Source organism: Ambystoma mexicanum, chromosome 6p (genome assembly GCF_040938575.1).
Source record: "Ambystoma mexicanum isolate Mex_15411 chromosome 6p, UKY_AmexF1_1, whole genome shotgun sequence".
In the NCBI taxonomy this organism is placed as follows: domain Eukaryota; kingdom Metazoa; phylum Chordata; class Amphibia; order Caudata; family Ambystomatidae; genus Ambystoma; species Ambystoma mexicanum.
The window spans coordinates 231,006,745-231,029,089 of NC_090935.1; the positions used below are offsets into that span (position 1 = coordinate 231,006,745).

Below are 22,345 nucleotides of genomic sequence, written 5' to 3' on the forward strand. Positions count from 1 at the left end.
TACCAAGAAGACTAAGCAGAGGCTCTCTGCCCATTTCTACTGGCCCCGGATGGGAGTAGAAGTGGAGTCCCACTGCAGGACCTGCCCAACTTGTCAGTTGTCTGGCAAGACTGGAGGCAGTGTCATTGCCCCACTGCAGCCCATTGCCAGTGGTTGGCACACCATTTGAGAGGGTGGGCATCGACATCGTCGGTCCCCTTGACCCTCCCACGTCAGGTGGACATCTGTTCATCCTGGTTTTGGGTAGATCATGCCACCAGGTACCCTGAGGCTATACCCCTTCGGACTGTTACTGCCAAGGTGGTTGCCCGGAGCCCTCCTGGGCATTTTCACCCGCGTTGGATTCCCCAAGGAGGTTGTCTCCGACCGAGGATCCAACTTCATGTCTAGTTATATGAAAACCATGTGGAAAGAATGTGGGGTAACCTACAAGTTCTCCACTTCTTACCACCCCCAGACCAATGGTCTGGTTGAGAGGTTTAATAAAACTCTCAAGGGCATGCTAGGTGCTTTGGAAGAGCCCCTAAGGAGGAAATGGGATCTCCTCCTGCCATGCCTGCTGTTTGCTTACCGAGAGGTACCTCAAGAGGGTGTTGGTTTCAGCCCCTTTGAGTTGCTCTTCGGACATCCCGTGAGGGGGCCCCTCGCCTTGATCAGAGTAGGTTTGGAAGCCACCCCTCCCGGTCCCGCCAAGCAAGTGGGGGACTATGTGTTAGGCCTCAGACGGAGGATGACACAGATGATGGGACAAGCAACGGCGAATCTCAAGGCCAGCCAGGAATTGAACAAATACTGGCATGACCTTAAAGCATCGCAAGTGGATTGGACTCCGGGACAGGAGGTCCTTGTGATGGAGCCTACCAAGCCTCGGGCATTGGCAGATAAATGGACTGGACCCTTCCGGATAGTCTCCAAGATGGGCGAGGTCAATTATCTGGTTGACATGGGAATCCCAGGGGTAGCCCCTCAGGTATTCCATGTTAATAGGCTCGAGACATTCCACAGGCGAGCAGAAGTCTCATGTCTCTTGCTGGCTTGAGAGCTAGAAGAGGATGAGAGTGAGCCCCTTCCTGATTTGCTGCATAGCAACCCTCAGGATGGCTCAGTGGAGGGAGTACAGCTCTCTCCAGATTTGACAACCGAGCAGCAGAGGGCCTGCAGGACTTTGCTCCAGCAGTATGCCTCTCTGTTTTTGCTGACGCCAGGCCTTACACCGTGGTGTAAGCACGAGATTGCCACTGGTGACAGCATGCCTGTCAAGAGCAGGAGCTACCGAATGTCAGATACGGTTACGAACCACATCCAGGCTGAGGTCGCCAAGATGTTGGATCTGGGTGTTATTGAACCCTCAACCAGTCCCTGGTCCAGTCCAGTGGTCCTTGTCCCCAAGGCAAGTTCCTAGGCCGGTACCAAGGATTGGATGTTCTGTGTGGACTACCGAGGAGTCAATGCCGTCACCAAAACTGACGCGCACCCACTGCTCCGGGCTGATGAGCTCTTGGACACCATAGGTGCTGCCAAATTTGTGAGCACCTTTGACCTCACCTCAGGCTATTGGCAAATAGCTCTGACAGACCATGCCAAGGAAAAGACGGCGTTCTCCACCCCAGAGGGACTCTACCAATTTAGGGTCATGCCTTTTGGGTTAAAGAATGCCCCGAGGTAGGAGGGGGTCAAATCCAACCTCTCCCTAGTAAGGTAGAGGATGTACAGGACTGGGAGACTCCCACTACTCAAACCCAGGTGAGAGCCTTTTTGGGTCTCACTGGGTACTATCGCAATTTCATGGTGGACTATGGAACCATAGCTGCACCACTGACAGCTCTGACTTCACCCAAGCAGCCTAGGAAGGTCAATTGGACTGAAGACTGTCAGAGGGCCTTTAAAGGCTTGAAAGAAAGTCTGTGTCGGGCACCCGTGTTGTGTGCGCCTGACTACAGCCGACCCTTTATCGTCCAGACGGATGCCTGCGACACCGGAATTGGAGCTGTCTTGTCCCAGTTAGGTGACAAAGGGAGAGAACATCCTATCGTATTCATCAGTAGACAACTCAAGGATAGAGAACTTAGGTGGGCTACTGTTGAAAAGGAATGTTTTAGTATAGTTTGGAGCCTTAGATGTTTTAGGCCCTACCTTACGGGGTATACCTTCAAGGTCCAAACAGATCATAAGCCCCTAAAGTGGCTTATGCAGATGAAGGGTGAAAACCCGAAACTGCTCAGGTGGTCCATTAGCCTGCAAGGGCTAGACTTCACCATAGAGCACAGACCAGGGAAGAGTCACGATAATGCAGATGGCCTTTCCAGAAGGTATGTTGACCGTCTGGATGAGGGTGTCTATCCCGTGGGAGATTAGGCACCCTCCACCTCAGTCTGGGGGGGCGACTGTGATGCTGGAAATGCATCGGAGGGACAGGGCCTCCGTATCCTTGTCCTTTACTGCTTTTTTTTCGTGTGTTCTGTCGTGTTTTCCGCGCTGGAGTTCATGTGGGACTCCTGGCGGTGCAGCTCTCTTTCTTTTGGTTTGGTGAACGGACCCGTGGGATACCCTTATGGCACCCATGGGTGGGGTACAACCCTGTGCCCCTAGTGTATATTTTTGGGCACCTGTGGGTGGCCCACAGAGCAGGGTATGGGCTGGTGGCAGCTCCATGCTGAATTTGACAGGTGCGCAGAGTATCCTCCATTTTGGGATACCCCGGCCCTGCCATTGGGATCAGTTGATCCCTGATGGAAAACAAGATGGCCCCGGTGGCCTCTTGCCTTCTGTTACCCATTACCATGTTTTCCCAAAGTCCTTGGAAGCCCTGACTCTGTCCCTTCCCCCTGACTGGTGGTTGGATGGAAGTGCCATATATGGTGTTGTTGTGAAGGCCCAGTCAGACTAGCTGGAGCCTTCCCGGTGATGTATGTTGTGGGTACCTCCTGTGGGTGGGACCTGGGTGAATAGAGTGTGTGACGAATATGCATTCTGTGTTGTGGGTGTCTATTATCTGGTGGTTGACACAATGACTGAGACAACCCTGCCCGAAACCGGTATGAATGCAGCTTGGAGTGTTGAATGGCTCGGTACTTGTCCCAATACACATAACTTGTTGTGAGTGTCTGGAGAGAAGTAAATGGCCTGAATACCTCGTGTGCCGGATTGGCTGCCTGCCTGCATGAATGCCCGTAGTCGTGATTGGATGCTTGAGTGTGACCCAGAGGAATGAATGGGAGATCAACAGTATATCTGGGGACCTCTCATTGCTAGGAATCGTGTTCAGAAGCTGAAGTCCACTACGACGAGTAACTGGATTAACTGACGCTTGACCTTGAAGCCCTGCTGGACGAGAAGAATTGCTGTTGCTCTCCTTCACAATCTGAAAGCTGCTGTACCTCCAAGGACTGACCCAGAGAGGACCTGGTAAGGCGCCCTCTTCCCGAGCTACGAGGGACCCTCGTGCACAGCTGATCTATGCCAACGCTCCCTGGTAGACAGACCTTCGACAGGCTGCCGACCCGATACGGGGACTGCTGCGGAACTCCAAGGAGAAGCACTCGGACTGTTGTCCGCAACTGTCGACGACCGCCGTCGCCGACCGGAGCCGCCGTGCTCCCGTTTGCCTAAGAACTTCAATTGATCATCGGACGCTCTCGTCTGCATCGTCACCCGCTTGTCTCCCGCTGGAGAAGGCCCGACCGTCGACGCGCCGAGGATCATCCACCGGTGGGTTTCCTGCCACCTAAAGACCACAGAGACGCCGACGACTCGACGCCCTTGCTGGGCCACAGTTCTTCATCATCTCTTTGCGGTCCAGAACTATTGTCACCGAGGTGCCCCGCACGCCTCTTCCTTGCAGGACGCCAACGCTCTGTCGTCGACGAGCACCGCTAGGAACGAAGCTGCCACTTACCTGCCATAGTTCACCCTGTTCACCGCCAGACGTTCAACGACCTGTGACTCCCGCCTTAAAGGGAGGGCACTCAAGAAGGGCCGTCGATTCCCCGACACCGAACGCCAAGTTCCCCGACACCTCTCGACGATCCGTGGCTCCCGCCTGAAAGGGAGGCACTCAAGAAGGATCGGTCGGTGCATCGTCGGAGAACTCTACTCCACCAGGTACATTGGGTGGGGGTGAAACCTTAATAGGAAGAAGTAAGACTATCGGACAATATATGGACTGGGCTTGTGCTATATATCTTTATTTACAGGTTGCCCAGGTGGGGGGGATCTCCACACAGAACTGTGCCTAGTGGTAGGGGTCAGCATTCTGCCTATTGTTTCCACCATCTTACATTCCTGCCTATCTCTATTGCTGGTTTACTCGTTATTTATCTGTGTGACATTTTAACCGTACAGTTGATGCACTTTAATGAGATTTGATAACATTAGTGGTACCACTCTAGACGTGTATATATTTATCATTATTGACTTCCAAGTACAAAGTGCGTTATTGTGATCGTGTACATACTTTTGAATATTAATTATATAAAGACTGTGTTTTCAGTAATAGTGTGTGGACATTCCTTTGTGGGGGTTTGGGGACTACACTGTACTTAAGAACCAGCCCGCATCACCTCCTGAGAAGCTAGGCCTTGATTGCTCGTCCATTGCTACCATAATAGAGAATCTTGGCTGGGGTCTGCTGTGCCTCTCCTCTACCCTATAGAGAGCGGAAGTACAGACACCCCCCCACCGGTCTTTATACGCAGCACCCGGCGAAAGAAGCCAATCGAGAGCGTCACAAACCCTCGAGTAAAGGCAAAGTCGCGTCTTCAACACCGTCGTCGAAGATCCCTTCGACGCATAGATCGGCGTCTTCGATGCCGTTATCAAAGGGTTCTTCGATGCACAGGTCAGTCGAGTCGACGCCGTCTTCGACTTCGACGCAGAGAAAGTACATCCCACGGCCACCTCATAGCCAGTGGCCATACCCAGAGCCTCGATCACGAGAATGTCGTCGACAACCTCGAGTAGGATTCCGATACTCTCGAGTTCATCGAGGCCTCTACCACCCTTCTCAACACCTTTTTCGATGTCTTCGAAGCCTTTAACGTCCGCGTCGACGGCGTCGAGTTTTCTCAGCCAATCATGACGAATTTGGCCCCTTCTGCTCTGGAAATGGGATTTATACCATTTTCAAGACCTGATCACTCCAGAGTCTTATCATCTATTTATGAAGAGGGGGAGGATTTGGATCAGGAAAGACCTTTTGAGTTGCAGGGATCTGCAACTCCTGTACCAGAGGAATTTACCTCTGAGGAAGGTAGGTTGAAAGACCTCCAAGAATCCTTACAGGAAGCAAGTGGGTTGGACACTTCCCCAGAAGTGGAATTTGCCAGACCAGAACCAGGGGAACATGCTGAAACCCCTTATAGAACCTTGATGGCAAGGATAATAGAGTTTATGGGGTGGTCCACACCCTCACCTGCTTTTCAGCAAGACGACCTCACAGACATCTTGGTCAAAGGTCCACAGGAGGATCCTGTGGTGCCATTTCATGCGGCATTACAAAGGAGAGAATATTGGCAAACTGGGAAACACCTGAGGTAATCCCGGCGGTTAACAAAAAATTATCAGCTAAATATAGGGTGTCTTCTGCTGACCCTGAATATTTATCCAAACACCCAACTCCGGAGAGTCTGGTTGTTCAGGCAGCAACTTCATCAGGTAGTAAATCGGCTTACCCTACTGTTCCACAGGACAGGGATGATAAGAGATATGACTCTATGGCCAAAAAAGTATTTTCTGCATGTAATATGGCGCTGAAATACATCAATGCTACTTGTATGCTCGCAAGGTTCAGCCACACACTTTGGGAGTGTGCTTCATCAGCGGCTGACTGCCTACCAGAGGGAGAAGAAAGGGAAGCGTTCCTTAACATCATCAAGGATGGTAAAGACGCTATGTGCGAATCCCTTCAAACTGGCATCGTTTCTGCTGACGGCATTAGCAGGGCCACGGCGGCAAGTACAACAACCCGAAGATTTGCTTGGTTGCGAAAGTCTGGTTTTGCTCCAGATGTGCAAAGCAGACTTTTGAATATGCCCTTTGACGGCTCTTCTTTGTTTGGTAAGAAGGCGGATGACAGTTTAGAAAAACTACAAACATCAAAAGCAGCAGCAAAATCCCTGGAAGCTGCAATCCGTCAGACACCATATCGCCCCTCGGGAACCTCTTCGAGAGGTAAGTCCTTTTGCTTCTATTCCGCATTCGGAAGAGGCAGAGGACAGCCGGTTCAAAGGGGTCAGAAAAAACTCACCCGAGGTGGACGGGGTAAAAATACAAAAGCCACAGCAGCAGCAGGTGCCTCTTTACCCTCGGCATCTGCCGCCTCCAAACCGCTCTGAGGACTCTCCTCACAAGACATCAGTAGGGGGCAGGTTAACCCAACATCTGACGGAATGGCAGGCTATTACGTCAGATTCTTGGGCATTGGAGACAGTTACCCAAGGTTACTGCCTGCCTTTTCTACGCATCCCTCAGAGTCATCCCCCGGGGAACAGCTCTCTGAAAGTTCCAGATCCGCTCCTCTTGCAGGAAATTGTAGACCTGCTAGAGAAAGGTGCCATAGAACCGGTACCTGTAGCGGAGAGGAACAAGGGCTGGTACTCCCCCTACTTTCTCATACCGAAGAAAGACGGAGGACTGAGACCTATCTTGGACTTACGAGAATTGAACAAGTTCCTCAGGAAGTACAAGTTCAAGATGGTAACTCTCTCTCGGGTCCTTCAGGCCCTCCAGCTCCAGGACTGGCTGGTATCTCTGGACCTCCAGGATGCTTATTTCCATGTGCCAATCCATCTCAAACACAGGAAATACCTGACAATTGGTGGCTCTCATTATCAATTTCGAGTTCTGCCAGTGGTCGCAATTCTCAGGGAGAATGAAAGACCTCCTTCAGGTTCCGGACAAGGTGGCTCGAGACCTTCAGTGGTGGGCCTGCCAGAAAAACATCTTGAAGGGAGAACTGTTTTGGCAACCATGGCCGGAGATAACAGTAGTCACAGATGCCTCACTCACGGGGTGGGGTGCCCATACCAACGACTTGACCATCAGTGGTCGTTGGTCTCCATCAGAGTCCAGACTACATATCAACTGGTTAGAGCTGAGAGCAATCAGACTAGCGCTGAAAGCTTTTCTGCCATCTGTCCGGGGGAAAAATGTCCTGATAATAACGGACAACACAGTGGCCATGCACTACCTCAACAAAAGAGGAGGCGTAGGATCACTGCCACTGTGCAGAGAGGCGATGCAGCTCTGGTTTTGGCCAATTCAAGAAGGAATCTCTCTATCGGCAGTTCACCTAGCCGGAGAGAAGAACTTGACGGCGGACGCTCAGAGCAGGCAAAGCACAGTCTCTCACGAGTGGGAACTAGTTGAGGAAGTCCTTCAGGAGATCTTCGCCCTTTGGGGAAACCCTCAAGTGGATCCGTTCGCCACCAGTACCAACAGGAAGTGCAATCTGTTTTGTTCAAGGGAATTTCCCCTGAGAGGAGCTCTAGGGGACGCGTTCGTAGTGGACTGGGAGTTTCCACTGCTGTACGCATTTCCACCAGTCCCTGTCATTCCTCAAATGATCAGGAGGTTGAGAAGATTCCGGAGGACCATGATCCTAATTGCCCCAGACTGGGCCAGGAGAACGTGGTACCCGGACCTTCTGGACATGTCAATCTGCCCTCCAATTCGTCTTCCGCTCAAGGAGAATCTTCTCTCACAGAAGGGAGGTCAGGTTCTCCATTCAGCCATCAGAACCCTCAACCTTTTCGCCTGGCTTCTGAAAGGTTGAGATACAAGGATTTGGACCACCCTGATGACGTCATGGAGGTGTTGCTTTCGGCCAGAAGGCCAGCAACAAAGTCTTTATACCGCTGCCGTTGGAACAAATTTTGCAGCTGGTTTAGAGAAGAGAATATCAACCCCTTTTCATGTGGCACACCAACAGTGTTATCCTTTCTACTCTACTTGGCAAATTCAGGCCTTCAAGTTGGCACTATCAAGGGCTATCTCGCAGCGCTATCGATCTTCAAGCTCACTGCAGAGGAGCCATCGTATTTCAAATTACCCTTAGTAATACAATTTCTAAAGGGATTAACTAATGTCTACCCTCCAAGACCGTTCCAGGTTCCTTTATGGGACTTAAATTTAGTCTTAAATTTCCTGATGGGTACTCCTTTCGAACCACTCCACTCTTGTTCGCTAAGATTTCTCACCCTTAAAACTGTCTTATTAGTGGCTTTAACATCTGCTAGAAGGGTGAGCGAATTACAAGCTCTATCTTGTAAACCCCCTCATACAATTTTTCATAAAGACAAAGTTGTCCTACAAGTGAAGCCTAATTTCCTCCCAAAGGTGGTTTCTGAATTCCACATCACTCAGAACATTACCTTACCTTCCTTCTTCAACCCTCCCCATCTGGGGAAAGAGGAAGAAAGGCTATATCGGCTGGACCCAAGGCGGGCTTTAAGCTTTTACATCAGCAGACTTGATAGGATTAGGCAAGCAGACCAACTGTTCGTAGGTTACTCAGGACACAAATTGGGACTACCGATAACAAAACAAACCATTTCCAGATGGATTATTTTGGCCATTCTGCAATGTTACAAACTAGCAGGGGTATCGCAGCCTCCTCGGCCCTCCAAAGAGGGGTTCCGGTTCGAGACATATGTGCGGCTGCCACATGGTCGTCCGCACATACCTTCACAAGATTTTACAACCCGGATTCCACCTCTAGTCAAGAGACTAGGTTTGGCAAAGCCGTATTACATTCTCTTCATTCCTAAAAGGGAACATGGCGTTTTACTCCCACCTCCAATTACACACCACTGCTATGGGAGTCTATCAAAGATAAGGAATACGTCGGAGGACACAATCCCTTCGAAGACCAAGTTACTTCTTACCTGGTAACGTTCTTTCGATGGGATGTTCCTCCGACATATTCCTTATCGCCCCTCCCATCCATCCCCGCAGTAATACTTCCCTTGTGGTTGCAGCTTACACTCCTTCAAGGTCAATAACCAATTCATGTAAAACAACTGTTAACGTCAAAACGGAACTGAGCAACGGACGCTGTGCGAGTCTATTTATACACGTGATGACGTTGGCGCCGATACAGAGGCTGTCGAGGGATATCGGCTTGAGGGACGTCGACATGCAGCGCCCTCTACTGAAAAAAAATTCCGAGGCCAGCAAGCTTGGAGATGATCTATCAAAGATAAGGAATACGTCAGAGGAACATCCCATCGAAAGAACGTTACCAGGTAAGAAGTAAAAGAAGACAACAACAGCTTTGCTTATATTGTGGACAAACAGGTCACTTTCTCCGTGACTGCCCGGTAAAACCACCCAAGAAAACAGTTGGGGCAACAGACAAAACTGATGAAGAAGAAGAACAGAACTCTGAAAACGCCAATGCCCGGCAAGTATAGGGGTCCGCTTCTCGAGCATGAAAAAGGAATCCGTACAAACCTCACATCTAGTCCTTCCAGTGCTTTTGGTGAATCACAAGCAACCATCAAAAATACATGCCTTGGAGGCATTTGTTGATTGTGGAGCTGTGGGTAATTACATTGACCAAGATTTGGCTCTCCGAATAGGCCTTCCTCTACGACAGAAGCAGAAATCGAAAATGTCACTGCTGTGGATGTTTCTCAGCTATCATACGGCCCAGTGACACAATACACCGAGAAAGTCAAGCTTCTGTGTCAGGACGGGCATTAAGAGGATATTACTTTCGATCTCATCGGTGCTCCTCAGTTCCAGATAATATTGGGAATGCCCTGGCTGGAGACCCAAAATCCTAGGATCGACTGGCAAAAACAAGTTCTGACATTGCCTCATGATTGTGCCGACACATGTTACTAAAAAGATGATACCAATCTGAAACAGAACAAAGGAATCTTACCTCTTGAATACCAAGATTACCAGGATTTCTTCAAAAAAGAGCAAGCCAACATTCTGCCCCTGCACAAACCCTGCGATTGTCAATTTGATCTTGTACCCAGAGCCCAGATCCCTTGCAGCCGAATTTACGCTCTGACAGAACAGGAAAATCAGCATTTTAGAACTTACCTCGATCAGTACCTGGCTAACGGTTTCATTCGCCTGTCCAAGTCACCTGCCTCCTCGCCCTTATTCTTCGTGCCTAAAAAGGAGGGGGACTTAAGAACTTGCATCGACTATAGAGCCATCAATCAGATCACAGTAAAAAATCGATATCCTTTACCACTTGTACCAGAGCTCCTGGACCAATTGAAACATGCTCAAATCTACACAAAACTGGATTTAAGAGGAGCATACCATCTTGTAAGAGTAAAAGAAGGAGATGAGCGGAAAACGGCCTTCCGCACAAAGTACGGCCTCTTTGAATACCAGGTCATACCCTTCGGGCTATGCAATGCCCCCGTGGCGTTCCAATTCTTTATGAATGATGTACTCTGTGAACTACTGGACGTTTGCGGTCTTGTTTACCTTGACGACATTCTTATCTACTCAAATTCCATGGAAGAACATGTAGGCCATGTCTGGGCACTTTTAGAGAAGCTTCAACAACACCAATTGTATGCTAAATTGTAAAAATGTTTTTTCCATGTAACCGAAGTCGAGTTTCTTGGTTTCATGCTCACACCACAAGGCGTACATATGGATACATGAAAGGTGGATGCAATCCTCCAATGGCCCTCACCAACATCCACATTGCATCCACCTTTCATGTATACATATGTACGCCTTGTGGTGTGAGCATGAAACCGAGAAACTCGACTTCGGTAACATGGAAAATACATTTTTCCAACTTCCAAACAAGAACATCCATTTAACACCAAAAAGCTTTTATTATGGAGATAGCTCTTCAGATGCATTAACCTTGAACATTCCATCCATTAAGCAGGATGCATTAACCTTGAACATTCCATCCATTAAGCAGCCGCAAGTGTATTCTTGGGTGTGGCTGCTAATGGATGGCCTTCGCACATGCTCACTCTCTAGGAGTGGCAGGGTGTGGCTGGTAAACCGGCCCTTATGGCCGTGCCCACAATCTCAGCTATATAAGCTGCGCTGATCTTCAAAACAGACGCTTTGCGTTATTCTGCACTTGCAAGCAGCGTAACACTCACCGTCGCCTGAGGCCGGACTTACCTTTGAAGATCCTGCTTCCTGGACATCCTGCTTCCTGCCAGCATACTTACCAACTAGGGGAAGCTGTTGTTACCTGTATATCTCTTCGGCGAACCAAGTATTCATCTTTACACTTTCCAAACTCCGAAATCTTCATCTTTGCACTGCAGCACGACACGCTCTATTGTCGACAGCAGCGCCTGCAAGGAAAAACAGAAGACAAGGTTAGACATCGAAAAACAGTCAGTTTAAGGTTGCACTTCGCCATACTTTGTGCTTTTCTTTAAACCATCACTTCCCTACTGTCGAACATTGCGGTAGCATCCATCTTCCATCCGGCCGCGTCTCGCATCTCACAGCTGCATTGAGGCCGCATTTCCATCTAAGGGAAGAAAACAGAAGAGAGACATTATTGCAGGCACAAATAGGAGCAACATATAAAGACATTAAACAGAATGAACAGCATCACAAGAGCTCAAGAAAGACTTACCAATCGTAAGGAGAAGCATAGTTGCAGCTGGACTGGACTAATCCTTATCAGGGATCAGTGAAGGAACTAGATCCCATTTGACACGCCCCTGCCAGAAGTAGCAGGGCGGAGAGCTTATCTTCCATAATTCACAGCTGAGCTTTATGGGCCAGCATATGCTCACAGAAACCGTACTTGGGGTGAAGGGTTTGAGAGGTACAACAATCACAGATTGGCGCACTCACACACTCATATCTCCACGCAGGAGCAGTATCACCACGTACCACCGCTCACATCGTTTCTACTGAGGGAGAGGCCTGAAGGGGGTGATTCAAGTTCAGGGAGGGCTGCAACCGTGCCCCAACGCCTCCGCAGAGACCAGGTGAGCGTAACAGGAGGGGGAAGGTGGGGGAACAGGTGTGCCAATCCAGCAGGATCCTGGGTTAAGTGCAGAGAGGATACCCCTCGAATGGAACATATGCTGAAAGTGCAGTAGTGCTGAGCATCGTGCAGAGGCCCGAGACAAGTGCAAAGACTGGCGCGGGACCTGTGAGGCTCTGGAGGTGAGCCAGGCGACCAGTCAGCAAAAGCTGAACAGAGTTAGGGGAGAGAGGGAGGAGTGAGGCAGAGAGAAAGAGAGAGGAGGTAGCAGGGGAGAGGGGGAGAAAAAGAGCATTGTAGATCAAGCCTTGTGGGCTATGCAGAAGGTCTTGAACTTGATCCTAGCAGCCACGGGGAACCTGTGGAGGGATTTCTGCGCCAGAGAGATGTGGTCCGTTGACTTGAGGCCAAGGATACGTCTCATGGTTCTGTACTGGATGAGTTGTAGCAGACGGAGAGTAGAAGTAGGAAGATTGCGAAAGATGCTGTTGCAGTAGTCCAGCCTAGAGAGAACCAGGGCTCTGGAGACGGTGAGTATTTGGGGGCAGGTGAGAAAAGGTAGATTACCTCTGAGGAGGTGCAGCTGTATTGGGGCTTTTTGGAGATGTCAGAGATGTGAGAAGGGAAGAAGAGAGTGGAGTCAAAAATGACCCACAGATTTGTTGCCCCACTAGCCGGTGGGGGCACAGGGCCAAGGGAGGTCAGCCAGTGAGAAATTGGGAATGTGGGGGCAGGGATCCATGAGGACGATCTCTGTCTTACTAGCATTGAGTCAGAGATCATTAGCAGCACACCAAGACTGAATTGCGGACAGACGGTCAGGAATGAGCGAGGAGGAAGAGACCGAGGGTAGCCTAAAGGAGGGCTGCGTGTCATCCGCATAATACTGAAAGTTAGAGGTGAAGGTAGAGATCCTGTGGGCCAGAGGGGCCATGTAGACATTGAAGAACCAAGGGGATAGGCTAGATCCCTGGGAGACCCCACAAGTTGAGAGAGTGATAGAGGAGAGAAAGGACCCAATTCCACCTGTGAAGGATGGTCAGAGAGAAAGGAGGCAAGCCATGCCAGGGCGAGATTGATACCCAGGGTATCATGGAGATGGGAGATCAGGATGTTGTGGTTTACCGTGTCAAAGGCAGAAGAGAGATCAAGAAGAATGAGGACAGAAGGAGAGTTAGAGTCAAGATTTGAGAGCCAGTCTTGACAGGTGTTCAGAAGAGCCATGCCTCTGGATGCTCTTAAACCAGACTGATGGTCATGGAGACAACCAACAGATTCAGTGTCGAGGGTAAGCTGAGAGATGGCTAATTTCTGCAGGGGTTTGCCAAGGAAAGGAGTGATAGAGATCAGGTGATAGTTTGCCGGGATAGAAGGGTCGGCAAAGGGTTTTTTGAGCAGAGGGTGCACAAGAGAGTGCTTGAGAGAAGTGGGGAAAATTTCAGTGGCGAAAGAGAGGTTGCAGAGGTCGGCCAAGGCTAAAGCAAGTTAATCAATGGTTTTAGGAGGGCATGGGTCATCCTGTCTGGAGGAGGCTAATAAGAATGCACACATCATACACTTAACAGACACTAAGAGTCCCAAAAGGTAAACAAGAGTTCAGAACAGGAAAGCATGAACTGGGAAAGCAGAACGCTCTAACACAGAACTGGGGCAAGGTAACAGGGGCGAGGTAAAAGTACAAGATAACAGAGAAAAGGAGCTGGTATAAGGTAACTGAGCAGGATACTAGAACATGGACCCGGGCAGGATGCTGGAACAAGGTAACTGAGCAGGGTACTCGAACAAAACTTAAAGGAGTAAGGCAGCAGTGGAGGAGTCAAAGGCAAAGCACAAGGCAGAATAGTCAGCAAAGCAGGAGAGATTCCAAAAGGTTATTGTGCCACAAAGTTTAGACGGCGATGCAAGAACAAGGAAGTTTTAGGGGTGTGGCAGCTTATAAAAAGTGCTAGCACGGGGGAAAGCCAGGGTAGAGGTGCATGATTGGGCTGTGCACAATCAGTCACAGGTGTGATTAATGGGACACAGACTTTGGGAGAAGATCCAGTGCTGACAAACACCAGGAGTTGTGGTAATGAAACAAAAGCATAATGATTGCTGTGGCATTTTGAATGTTGCAGTACATTGAAAGGAATCTGTGTGCTTCCAGTCACAGTGAAGCCAGTATGCATGCAACACAAATTCCGAAAGTGTTTCCAGATGCACTGTTTTCCAGGTATATTCCAGAATCATTACGGGAATGGACGTCCATGTTTTCGGAAATGCCAAATAATGATTCAGGGTTTTCTGTGGAGATGGTAGACAACACCCCGCAGGTCTGCAGACTGCACCCCCCAGAGTCAGAGATGTCACATTGCCTTGATTGCTTGTATGGTGGGAATCTATTTCTAAGGTGGAATTTATTATAGAGCAAATCTCCAAGGGGAACCACTCAAGGTTTGTTTACCAAAGAATGTGAGGGGGAGAGTGTGAGAGACATAGAATTGCCTCCAGCAGAAAAGCTATTGTCTAGACTAGATTATTGTTAATTATTACAGAGCTCGGTGAAGAGGACCTACCAACCGATGGTTCGATCATGGTCGGGGGATGCTACGCTAAGAGGAGGACCGTTAGTTCTTCTCTCTACCGTGGGAGCCATTTGAATCAATAGGGACAGGTTAGGCCATATAGGCCATATACGGAGGACATATGGACTGCCTGATTCACAGATAGTTTTCCTATGGGATGGCACCATTATAAAACGCTTCTGTGAATCAGGCCCATAGTTGGAGGACCTCTGTCTGCGGATAACTTCTCTATGGCATTTTCCTTTCCTTTTCCAGTCCTGCTAATGATTGTCTCTGGTATTGCTGTGCTTCGCTGAAGATGAACAGCATTTTCCCAAGAGGAATGTTGTGTTTGAATTTTCTGTTCCGCTGCAGGTTTTTCGTGACTCCCACCAGAAGTCCCCTTTCGCACCAGCTTTGAGGGTGGTTTTACGTTTGCTCCCGCTGGCACATTGAACATAGCACAGCCTGGGTCCATTCATCTCATGAAAGGGCTGCTTGCTGATGGTAGCATTCAATTACAGCCAAACCACGAGTAATTTAACCTGCTTATGAAGTATTGAGCAGGCTTGTACTCAACCTCAACGCGTGCGCTCTCAGCGCAAAGATGGCGAATTCAATTTGCGGAGGTGTTCTTGCATTTGAAAAGGCTGGTTTCAAATTAAAAAACAAGTGTCTGTTTTAAATCATCACCAGCCAATCAGGAGCAGCAATCAATTTTCAATTCCAAGCTGATACGAGTCTAGTCTGTGGGGTTTTATCGCTTAGCACAAGTTACAGAACCATTTCACAAAGCAATTTATTTTAACAACCTTGATCTCCCAGTCTCCTCTGAAGAAACTCGCTTAACATCCAGCGTTCAAATGGCACTCTTTCATTCTGTTGTATTGCTGTCCTCTGCCCCCTCTCCATATTGCTGTTGTTTTGCCCTTGCAATGGACTAAAACATTATTGCATTTTAACACCTTCTGAAACTTGTGTCTTTGCTTTGCTGTAGGTACTGGGAAGACGCTTCTCGCCAAAGCTGTTGCTACCGAATGCAACACAACTTTTTTTAATATATCGGCATCTACAATTGTCAGCAAGTGGAGGGGAGATTCTGAAAAGCTTGTGCGGGTATGCACCTAAAATTACTATGTTGCAAATGTGTATTTCTTGTTATATTTATTTGAACAACAGAGATGTCAGTTTTGATCAGAAATAAATTTCAATAACACATTTGCAGATGGCTGAAGCATTCCCATAAAGCGTGTCTGTACAATAGCACAAAGATGAGAACAAGCGATGAGCCAGTTAATGAAGATGTGAGAAAGTGGGACACATATCAGGGACAAAACAAAAGAAGAGAAGCTATATATATAAGAAAACGGGTGACTTACAGAGGTAGCGTTAACCTAAGGGGGCTAGTGCTTCAAACTAAAGAGGGGTACTATTTAAATATACAAAATTACATTATTAGGTGTTACTGGCGGCAGTGATGGGGTCAGGTAGAGGGAATGGGGGAGACAGCAGGGAGAGCCCCCTTTAGCGAGTAAGTGAAGTTTAAGCCGAGCTTTGAAGTGATACACAGTTGGGCTGGCTTGGATTGTTATGGCATCCTACTAAAGGAGGCGGAAGGGAAAAGAACCACACAGTGATCCCTTCAGAAAGGTGATCAACCTTGAAACTATAAACACAATGCGCTCTGTGGTGTAAAAGAATTTGTTAGGGAAGGAGGATTTTCACATTACTAGCCTAATCAATCGGCATTAATTACCACATTGGCAGATCAGTTTTAGAAAAATACAGATTTTAATGATTAAACAACATTATAAAAATCATAGAAATGCTTTAGCACCAATACGAATAATATCAAAAGACAAGATTGTTATGGACAGTGAGTTCAAGTGGAGTGGTGCGAGTAGGGAGACAGAGCTGAAGCGAGAAAGAGGCACAAGGATGATATGGGATGATAAGCTCGAGCACGGGGAGAATTGGAGGGAACGAAATGAGTAAACTGAGATACAATCAGGCATGTACTGAGGCGCAAGACTATTGATAGCTTTGTAGACTAGACGAAGCAAATTGAAAAGGAAGCGGTTGTGCTGAAAAAGAGAGAGGTCATGCCTGGAGAGCCAACATGCATGTTGTTGGTGGGTAGAAGTTGGGAGGATCTGGGTAGGTTGTAGAGTGTGCTGGTAGCAAAGTTGTGGACGTTTTCTAGAGGGAGGAAGGGGTAGATAAGAAGGCCAAGGATTCGGCTTCAGCAGTAGTCGAGTTTGCCGAGCACGAGGGTGGAGATTACAGTTTTTAAATAGTGGTTAGTAAGAAAAAACTGCTTTTTTGAGTGTTGAGGAGTCATTTAGGACTTGTAAAATATATGGGGGTTCTGTAACTGTCAGAAGTAGATGTGTGTTCGAATGTGTTCAGATTGTATTTAATTGTTGCCTCTTCCATGGTGAATGTGGATATATTGCAGGCATCGCACAAATAACCTAGCTGTAATATTTGCTGATCCACATTGACCTGCTTGGAAATAAATTAAGCTTTGTATCAATTAATCCGTGTGAAGCCTTTATGCTGTGTTGTTGCATATCAATATCTAAATTCATGATTTTGTTTTTTACGAAAGTTGCGTTGTTTTTCTACTATTATTAGAGTCTTGTTACGTTTTTGTATTCAATTTTAGGATTCTAGGCTTGATCGTATACTCCAATGGATAATGTGACAAAGTCACTTGCTTTATAGCGATAATAGAGGATTGGGAATCTCTGAGGGCCAAGGTCAGCCACCTGCTCTGTGCTGCGATGACTGGTGGTGGTACAAGGGGAACATGCAGAGCACGTCCAAATGTCCATGGAAGGGACCTCAGATGTCCGTACATTTGAGCGCAGTACAAGATCCATGGAGGAATGGTAGAACTAAACCTAGTCTTAAAGAACTTTGTGAGAAATAGACGGTAACCTCAAGTGCAACACACCTCCAGAGAGGTTTCTTCATAGCACAAGTTAACACTCCTATTTTAACCATATAAAAATTGTCGACCTCCTACTTTGTCTGCAGATCTGCAAGGGAAGACAAAGTCCAAACTGAGCTCTTATGGGAAAAGCAGATCACAGGCACTTGCTTACCCACCTGCAAGGAAAGGGGCAATACTGGATCAAAGTGGGGCTCATTCGTGAACCCTGAGCCGCTGATAGTTTACCACAAAGCCAGGGAACCAGCACGGAGCCAGGGGGGTTCCAACTTGGGGTCAGCCCCACTTGAAGCTTCAGCTCATAGAAATGCGATGAATGATGCACAGCTTATTGAATGTGAGTGGAGAAAGAGGCCACACCTGAGGGGTAGGTACACAGAACATTTGGGAAGAGGTGGAAATGCTTAGGAAGGACCAATCCTGCACACCAACAGTGTCAGGGAAAGTAGCCCAGCAATCAGCACCCAAACTGAGTTATTTTGATCCCAATCTCACCCAAATGAAAAAGGAGAAAGGCGAAACCTCGGATCTCGTCACCCTTAAACGCAAGTGCAGGGTGGCAGAGAGGAAATGGCGTGCTTCATGTTCATCCTCTGACAAACTGGCCTGTCGCCTGCTCCAAAGCTAATACCGGCTCTCCGTTCTCACCAAGAAGAGAGCCCTTATCCAAGCCTGCATCTGTGCGGCATCTAACAATTCGGCCGAACTCTTTAAAATCTTCAAGGAGCTGGCCAACCCCGCTGCAGTCTCTACCTCTCCTGTCCCCTCCCAGGCCCTCTGCACGGCACTGGCCTCTCACTTCATTTCAAAAACTCAGGACATCCTGTCCTCACTCTCCTCCTATAACCTCCCCCCCTCTATTCCCTGCCCTTCCTCTGGCTCTTCTGCAGCCACCCCTCCTCTCTCCTTCTCTTCCTTTCCCCTTTTTTCTGCTGACGAGGTTTCAAGACCAGTCCGATCTATGAAAGTCTCGTCAAAACAGGTCCACCCCTGTTCCTCCAAAACTATCAAGGACCACATTGACTCCTTGGCTCCTGCCCTTGCTGAATTCTGCAATCACTCCTTCGCCTCTGGAGTCTTCCCATCCCCTCTCAAGCACTCCCTTGCGCACCCCCTTCTTAAGAAACCCTCTTCCGACCCTTCCTGCTCAGCTAACTATCGCCCAATCTCTATCACTCCCTTCCTGGGCAAGCTCTTGGAGAAACTGGCCATCTCCCAGCTTAATCTCCATGCTGAATGTGTTGGTAGTCTTCATGACCATCAGTCTGGCTTCAGAGCTCCCAGAAGCACGGAAACTGCTCTCCTGAACATCCGTGAGGACCTGCTCTCGAACCTTGACTCTAACATTCCATGTGTTCTCATTTTGCTTGATCTCTCTTCTGCCTTTGATACTGTCAACCATACCATCCTGCTCAACCCTCTCCGTGATAACCTCGGTATCACTGGTCAGGCTCTGACTTGGCTGACCTCTTTCCTCTCAAATCGACCCTCCCAGGTCCAACTGGGGTCTTTCCTCTCTGACATCTTCTTCTCTACCTGTGGTGTCCGCCAGGGATCTAACCTCTCTCCCTGGCTGTTCAACCAGTATCTGGCACTTCTCGCCCACCACATCGCCGCTCTCTGCCCCTACTTTCAGTGCTATGCGGATGATACCCAACTCATTTTCAGGCTACCCTCGGCCTCCTCTTCTCCTTCCCTCATCTCTGACTGTCTTTCTGCTATCCAGGAATGGTGTGCCGCCAACGACCTCTGCCTTAATGCCAGTAAGACTGAGATTCTACTCATCGGCACTCCCACTCACTCCTTCCCTGCTGCTCTCTGGCTGGCCTCTCTGGGCCCTCTTCCTGCTCCTACCTGCAAGGCAAAAAACCTTGGGGTCATCTTCGACTCCACACTCTCCTTCTCTCCTCACATATCCGACGTATCTAAGAAGTCACACTACCAGCTACACCTCCTCAGAGGTATCCTTCCTTTCCTCTCCTTCCCCCAGAAGCTCACTGTCTCTAGAGCCCTGGTTCTCTCTAAGCTGGACTACTGTAACAGCCTCTATCTTAATCTGCCCGCCTCTACTCTCCGCCCTTTGCAACTCATCCAGAACAGGACTGCAAGACTTGTCCTTGGCCTCAAGCCCAGGGACCGTATCTCTCCAGGACTGAAATCACTACACTGGCTCCCAGTGACTGCGAGGATCAAGTTCAAAACCCTCTGCATTGTCCACAAGGCCGTCTGGGGCCTTGGGCCAAAATACCTTCAACTCTCTCTTCCTTAATATCTTCCTTCTCGAGCTCTTCGCTCATCCGCCTCCAACTCCCTCAGGGTCAGCCGCTTCTCCAAACAACGAGTTGGGGGCAGATCTCTTTCCACTGCAGGGGCCTCCCTCTGGAACAGCCTTCCTACCTCCCTGAAACTTGAGGAGAACCACCTCCGGTTCCGGAAGCACCTCAAAACCTTCCTCTTTGCCTCCGCTTTCTCTCCCCCTCTCCCCTGCTAATACTACTGAAACTGCACTGAATCTGCAACTGGGCCATTCACCGTTCTCGGCCCAGCCACTCTCCCCTGCACTGCCTCCACGGCAACCCCTGCACTACGGGACTGTGTCTGTATCCATACAGCCCCCCTTCCCAGCACTTGTCTGCACTTACCTCGCACTTGCCACCAGCTGGCCCTTGTTATTTATCCTGTATGCTGTATGCTAATAACCCTGTACTGCACTTTCCCCTCTCCCTTTCCCCCATGCACTTTTCCCTTCCCCTCTACCCTTGCACTTGCGCAATCTGAATGACACCTGGCCTAGTAAGATCGTTGTCTGTCTCCCCTTGTTCCCCCCCCTGCCTCGTCGCGCCTTGAAACACTTGTGTATAGGCGCGTTACAAATGCCTTATCATATCATATATCATATGAGTGTTCAGTTGGGGGAGAAGACAGCATTTCTGGAGAAAGAGCAGAGAGTGAAGAGAAGGAATAGCAATATGGGATTAAAAGGGCAGCATAGTAGAGAAGAGGCAGTCGAGAATCCAACCCAAAAAGGCCAAACCAAGAGCTAGATATAGAAAAAGGAACTGCTAGAGACGCTAAGGACTAAAAACACAGGCTAGTTGGAGAAGGTAGCTAGATGACAGATTCTCCCTGGCACTACTCGAGTAAGGGTGGTGGGGAATACCTTTATCTGTTAGACCAGTAGTTGAGCCAGAAGCATGGGGTGGAATTGCTAGACTATTGGCTTGTTGGAGGCCATTGCCTTTTCCTTTGATACAAAGACAGTGGGTAGGAGGCTGTTTACTCGATCTGTCGAACAAAAACACTGGCTGTAAGCGGTTACCTCATCCTTGGACACCATCGACTAGATGTCATCACCCAAATGAGCCTCAGCCACAAGCCATTTCTGGACTGTGTGATGATTCACTGGATCTCGTCGCTTCTCCCCAGAGGGAAGCCCTTCCCTATGAGGGTAAGGAGGTGAGGCTGCTACCCAGTAGCCCCACTGGGGTGGTAAAAAGCAGGAGGACCTCATGGGGTTAAGGACCCCCGTCCCATGAAAGATCTCCCTAAACCCGTGTTCCCAGAAGATAGGGGCCTATTGACTCATTCCTCCTCCCAACCTGAAACTACTACTGTATGCTATTGTGAAGACTCTACTATTGCATCTGCTAAACCAGATAGGACTGAGAGGAACATACTGAACCCCAGTAGAAGGGATTATCCAAGAACTGGGCTGAGGTGGAGGCCAAGGAGGCTTGAAGATAACCTTGAAGGCTTGCCTACCAAATCTTGATACTGCGCTGAGGAGGGCCGATTCAAATAAAGTGAAAATAGAGGAAGGACTAGAGATGTTCGGGAAGAGTAGCAAGGGAAGCTGGCGCCTGTCCAAATTCGAACCCAGGCTACCCAGAGTATTCGGAGACAGTCTTCCAGAAACTGAGAGGCAGAAGACTAGTGTACAATTCTATCACAAAAACACAATTGTGATCATTCCAAAATTGGATTTTGCTTGCTGGTTTAGAAGTCCAAGAAAAAGGGGATTTATCCTCCGCCTTAGGACAAAACTACTCTTTGCGTACACACCTGTACTCTCACTGCAGAGCAAGAACTTTGCCGGGTGAAAATACGCATGTTCTGGGTATAACGTACATGATCTCCAGCTTTTTTTACTTTTTTACCCAGTCTTCTCAAGTCTGAGAAAAAGGTGTAGGGCCTCACTCACAGAAGCACTTTATAATGGCACACTCCCATTGGAAAACGCTCTGTGAATGGGGCCTTTCTGCTCCGCTTGCTGAGGCAACAGGGTGCGAAACATGCCCATTAGGCTTTCATGTATCTCCTCTCTGTTTCAGATTTACATGTGGTGCAGTGCCTCTCTTTCTATGTTGGAAATGCCTTTTTTATTATGCAGTGACCCACCCGATGTAATAACCCCATAAGTTACTCTAATGCATTTTTAACGTGGACAGAACTGCCCTCTGAGCAACATTTCTAATTTGATCACTTTTGTCATTTTATTATTTATCTCTTCAATGGTTATGCATATGTCATTTTTGTTGTTTTTTGTACAGTTTGATGGAACTTTATGATCCGAATAAAAATACAATAGGCAGGGAAATGGGCAGGATATGTGGGGTTGGGATTCCTTAGATAATGACACAGAAGCCCATCATAACCTCCCGAGTGAAGCAAGGGCGTTCATTCTGGCTTGGGGCCACTAGCAGGCCGGTATAAGGAGGTGCAGGCGTGGACTATAAGGTTATTAGCACCCATGCAAAAGGGCCTGTGCTATACCTGCCAAGATGGCATGTGCTGTGAATGCTCACCGTTCACAGTTGGCATGGCTTAAGCCGTGCTAAATCCACCACAGCGTGGCAGAATATTGAACAGCCAGCCCGTCTGAAGAGAGACGTTCCGATT

At 48.6% G+C, this 22,345-nt stretch overlaps 1 protein-coding gene across 2 annotated transcripts in view; it reads left to right on the forward strand.

Moving 5' to 3' along the window:
- The window catches only part of KATNAL2 (katanin catalytic subunit A1 like 2), a 597,051-nt gene that overhangs the window by 404,618 nt on the left and 170,088 nt on the right, over nucleotides 1–22,345 (forward strand). For both annotated transcript variants that reach the window (XM_069626931.1, XM_069626932.1), the window contains one exon: nucleotides 15,488–15,606. In XM_069626931.1, coding sequence (XP_069483032.1) covers nucleotides 15,488–15,606 — 119 coding nt within the window. The remainder of the gene's footprint in view (nucleotides 1–15,487; nucleotides 15,607–22,345) is intronic.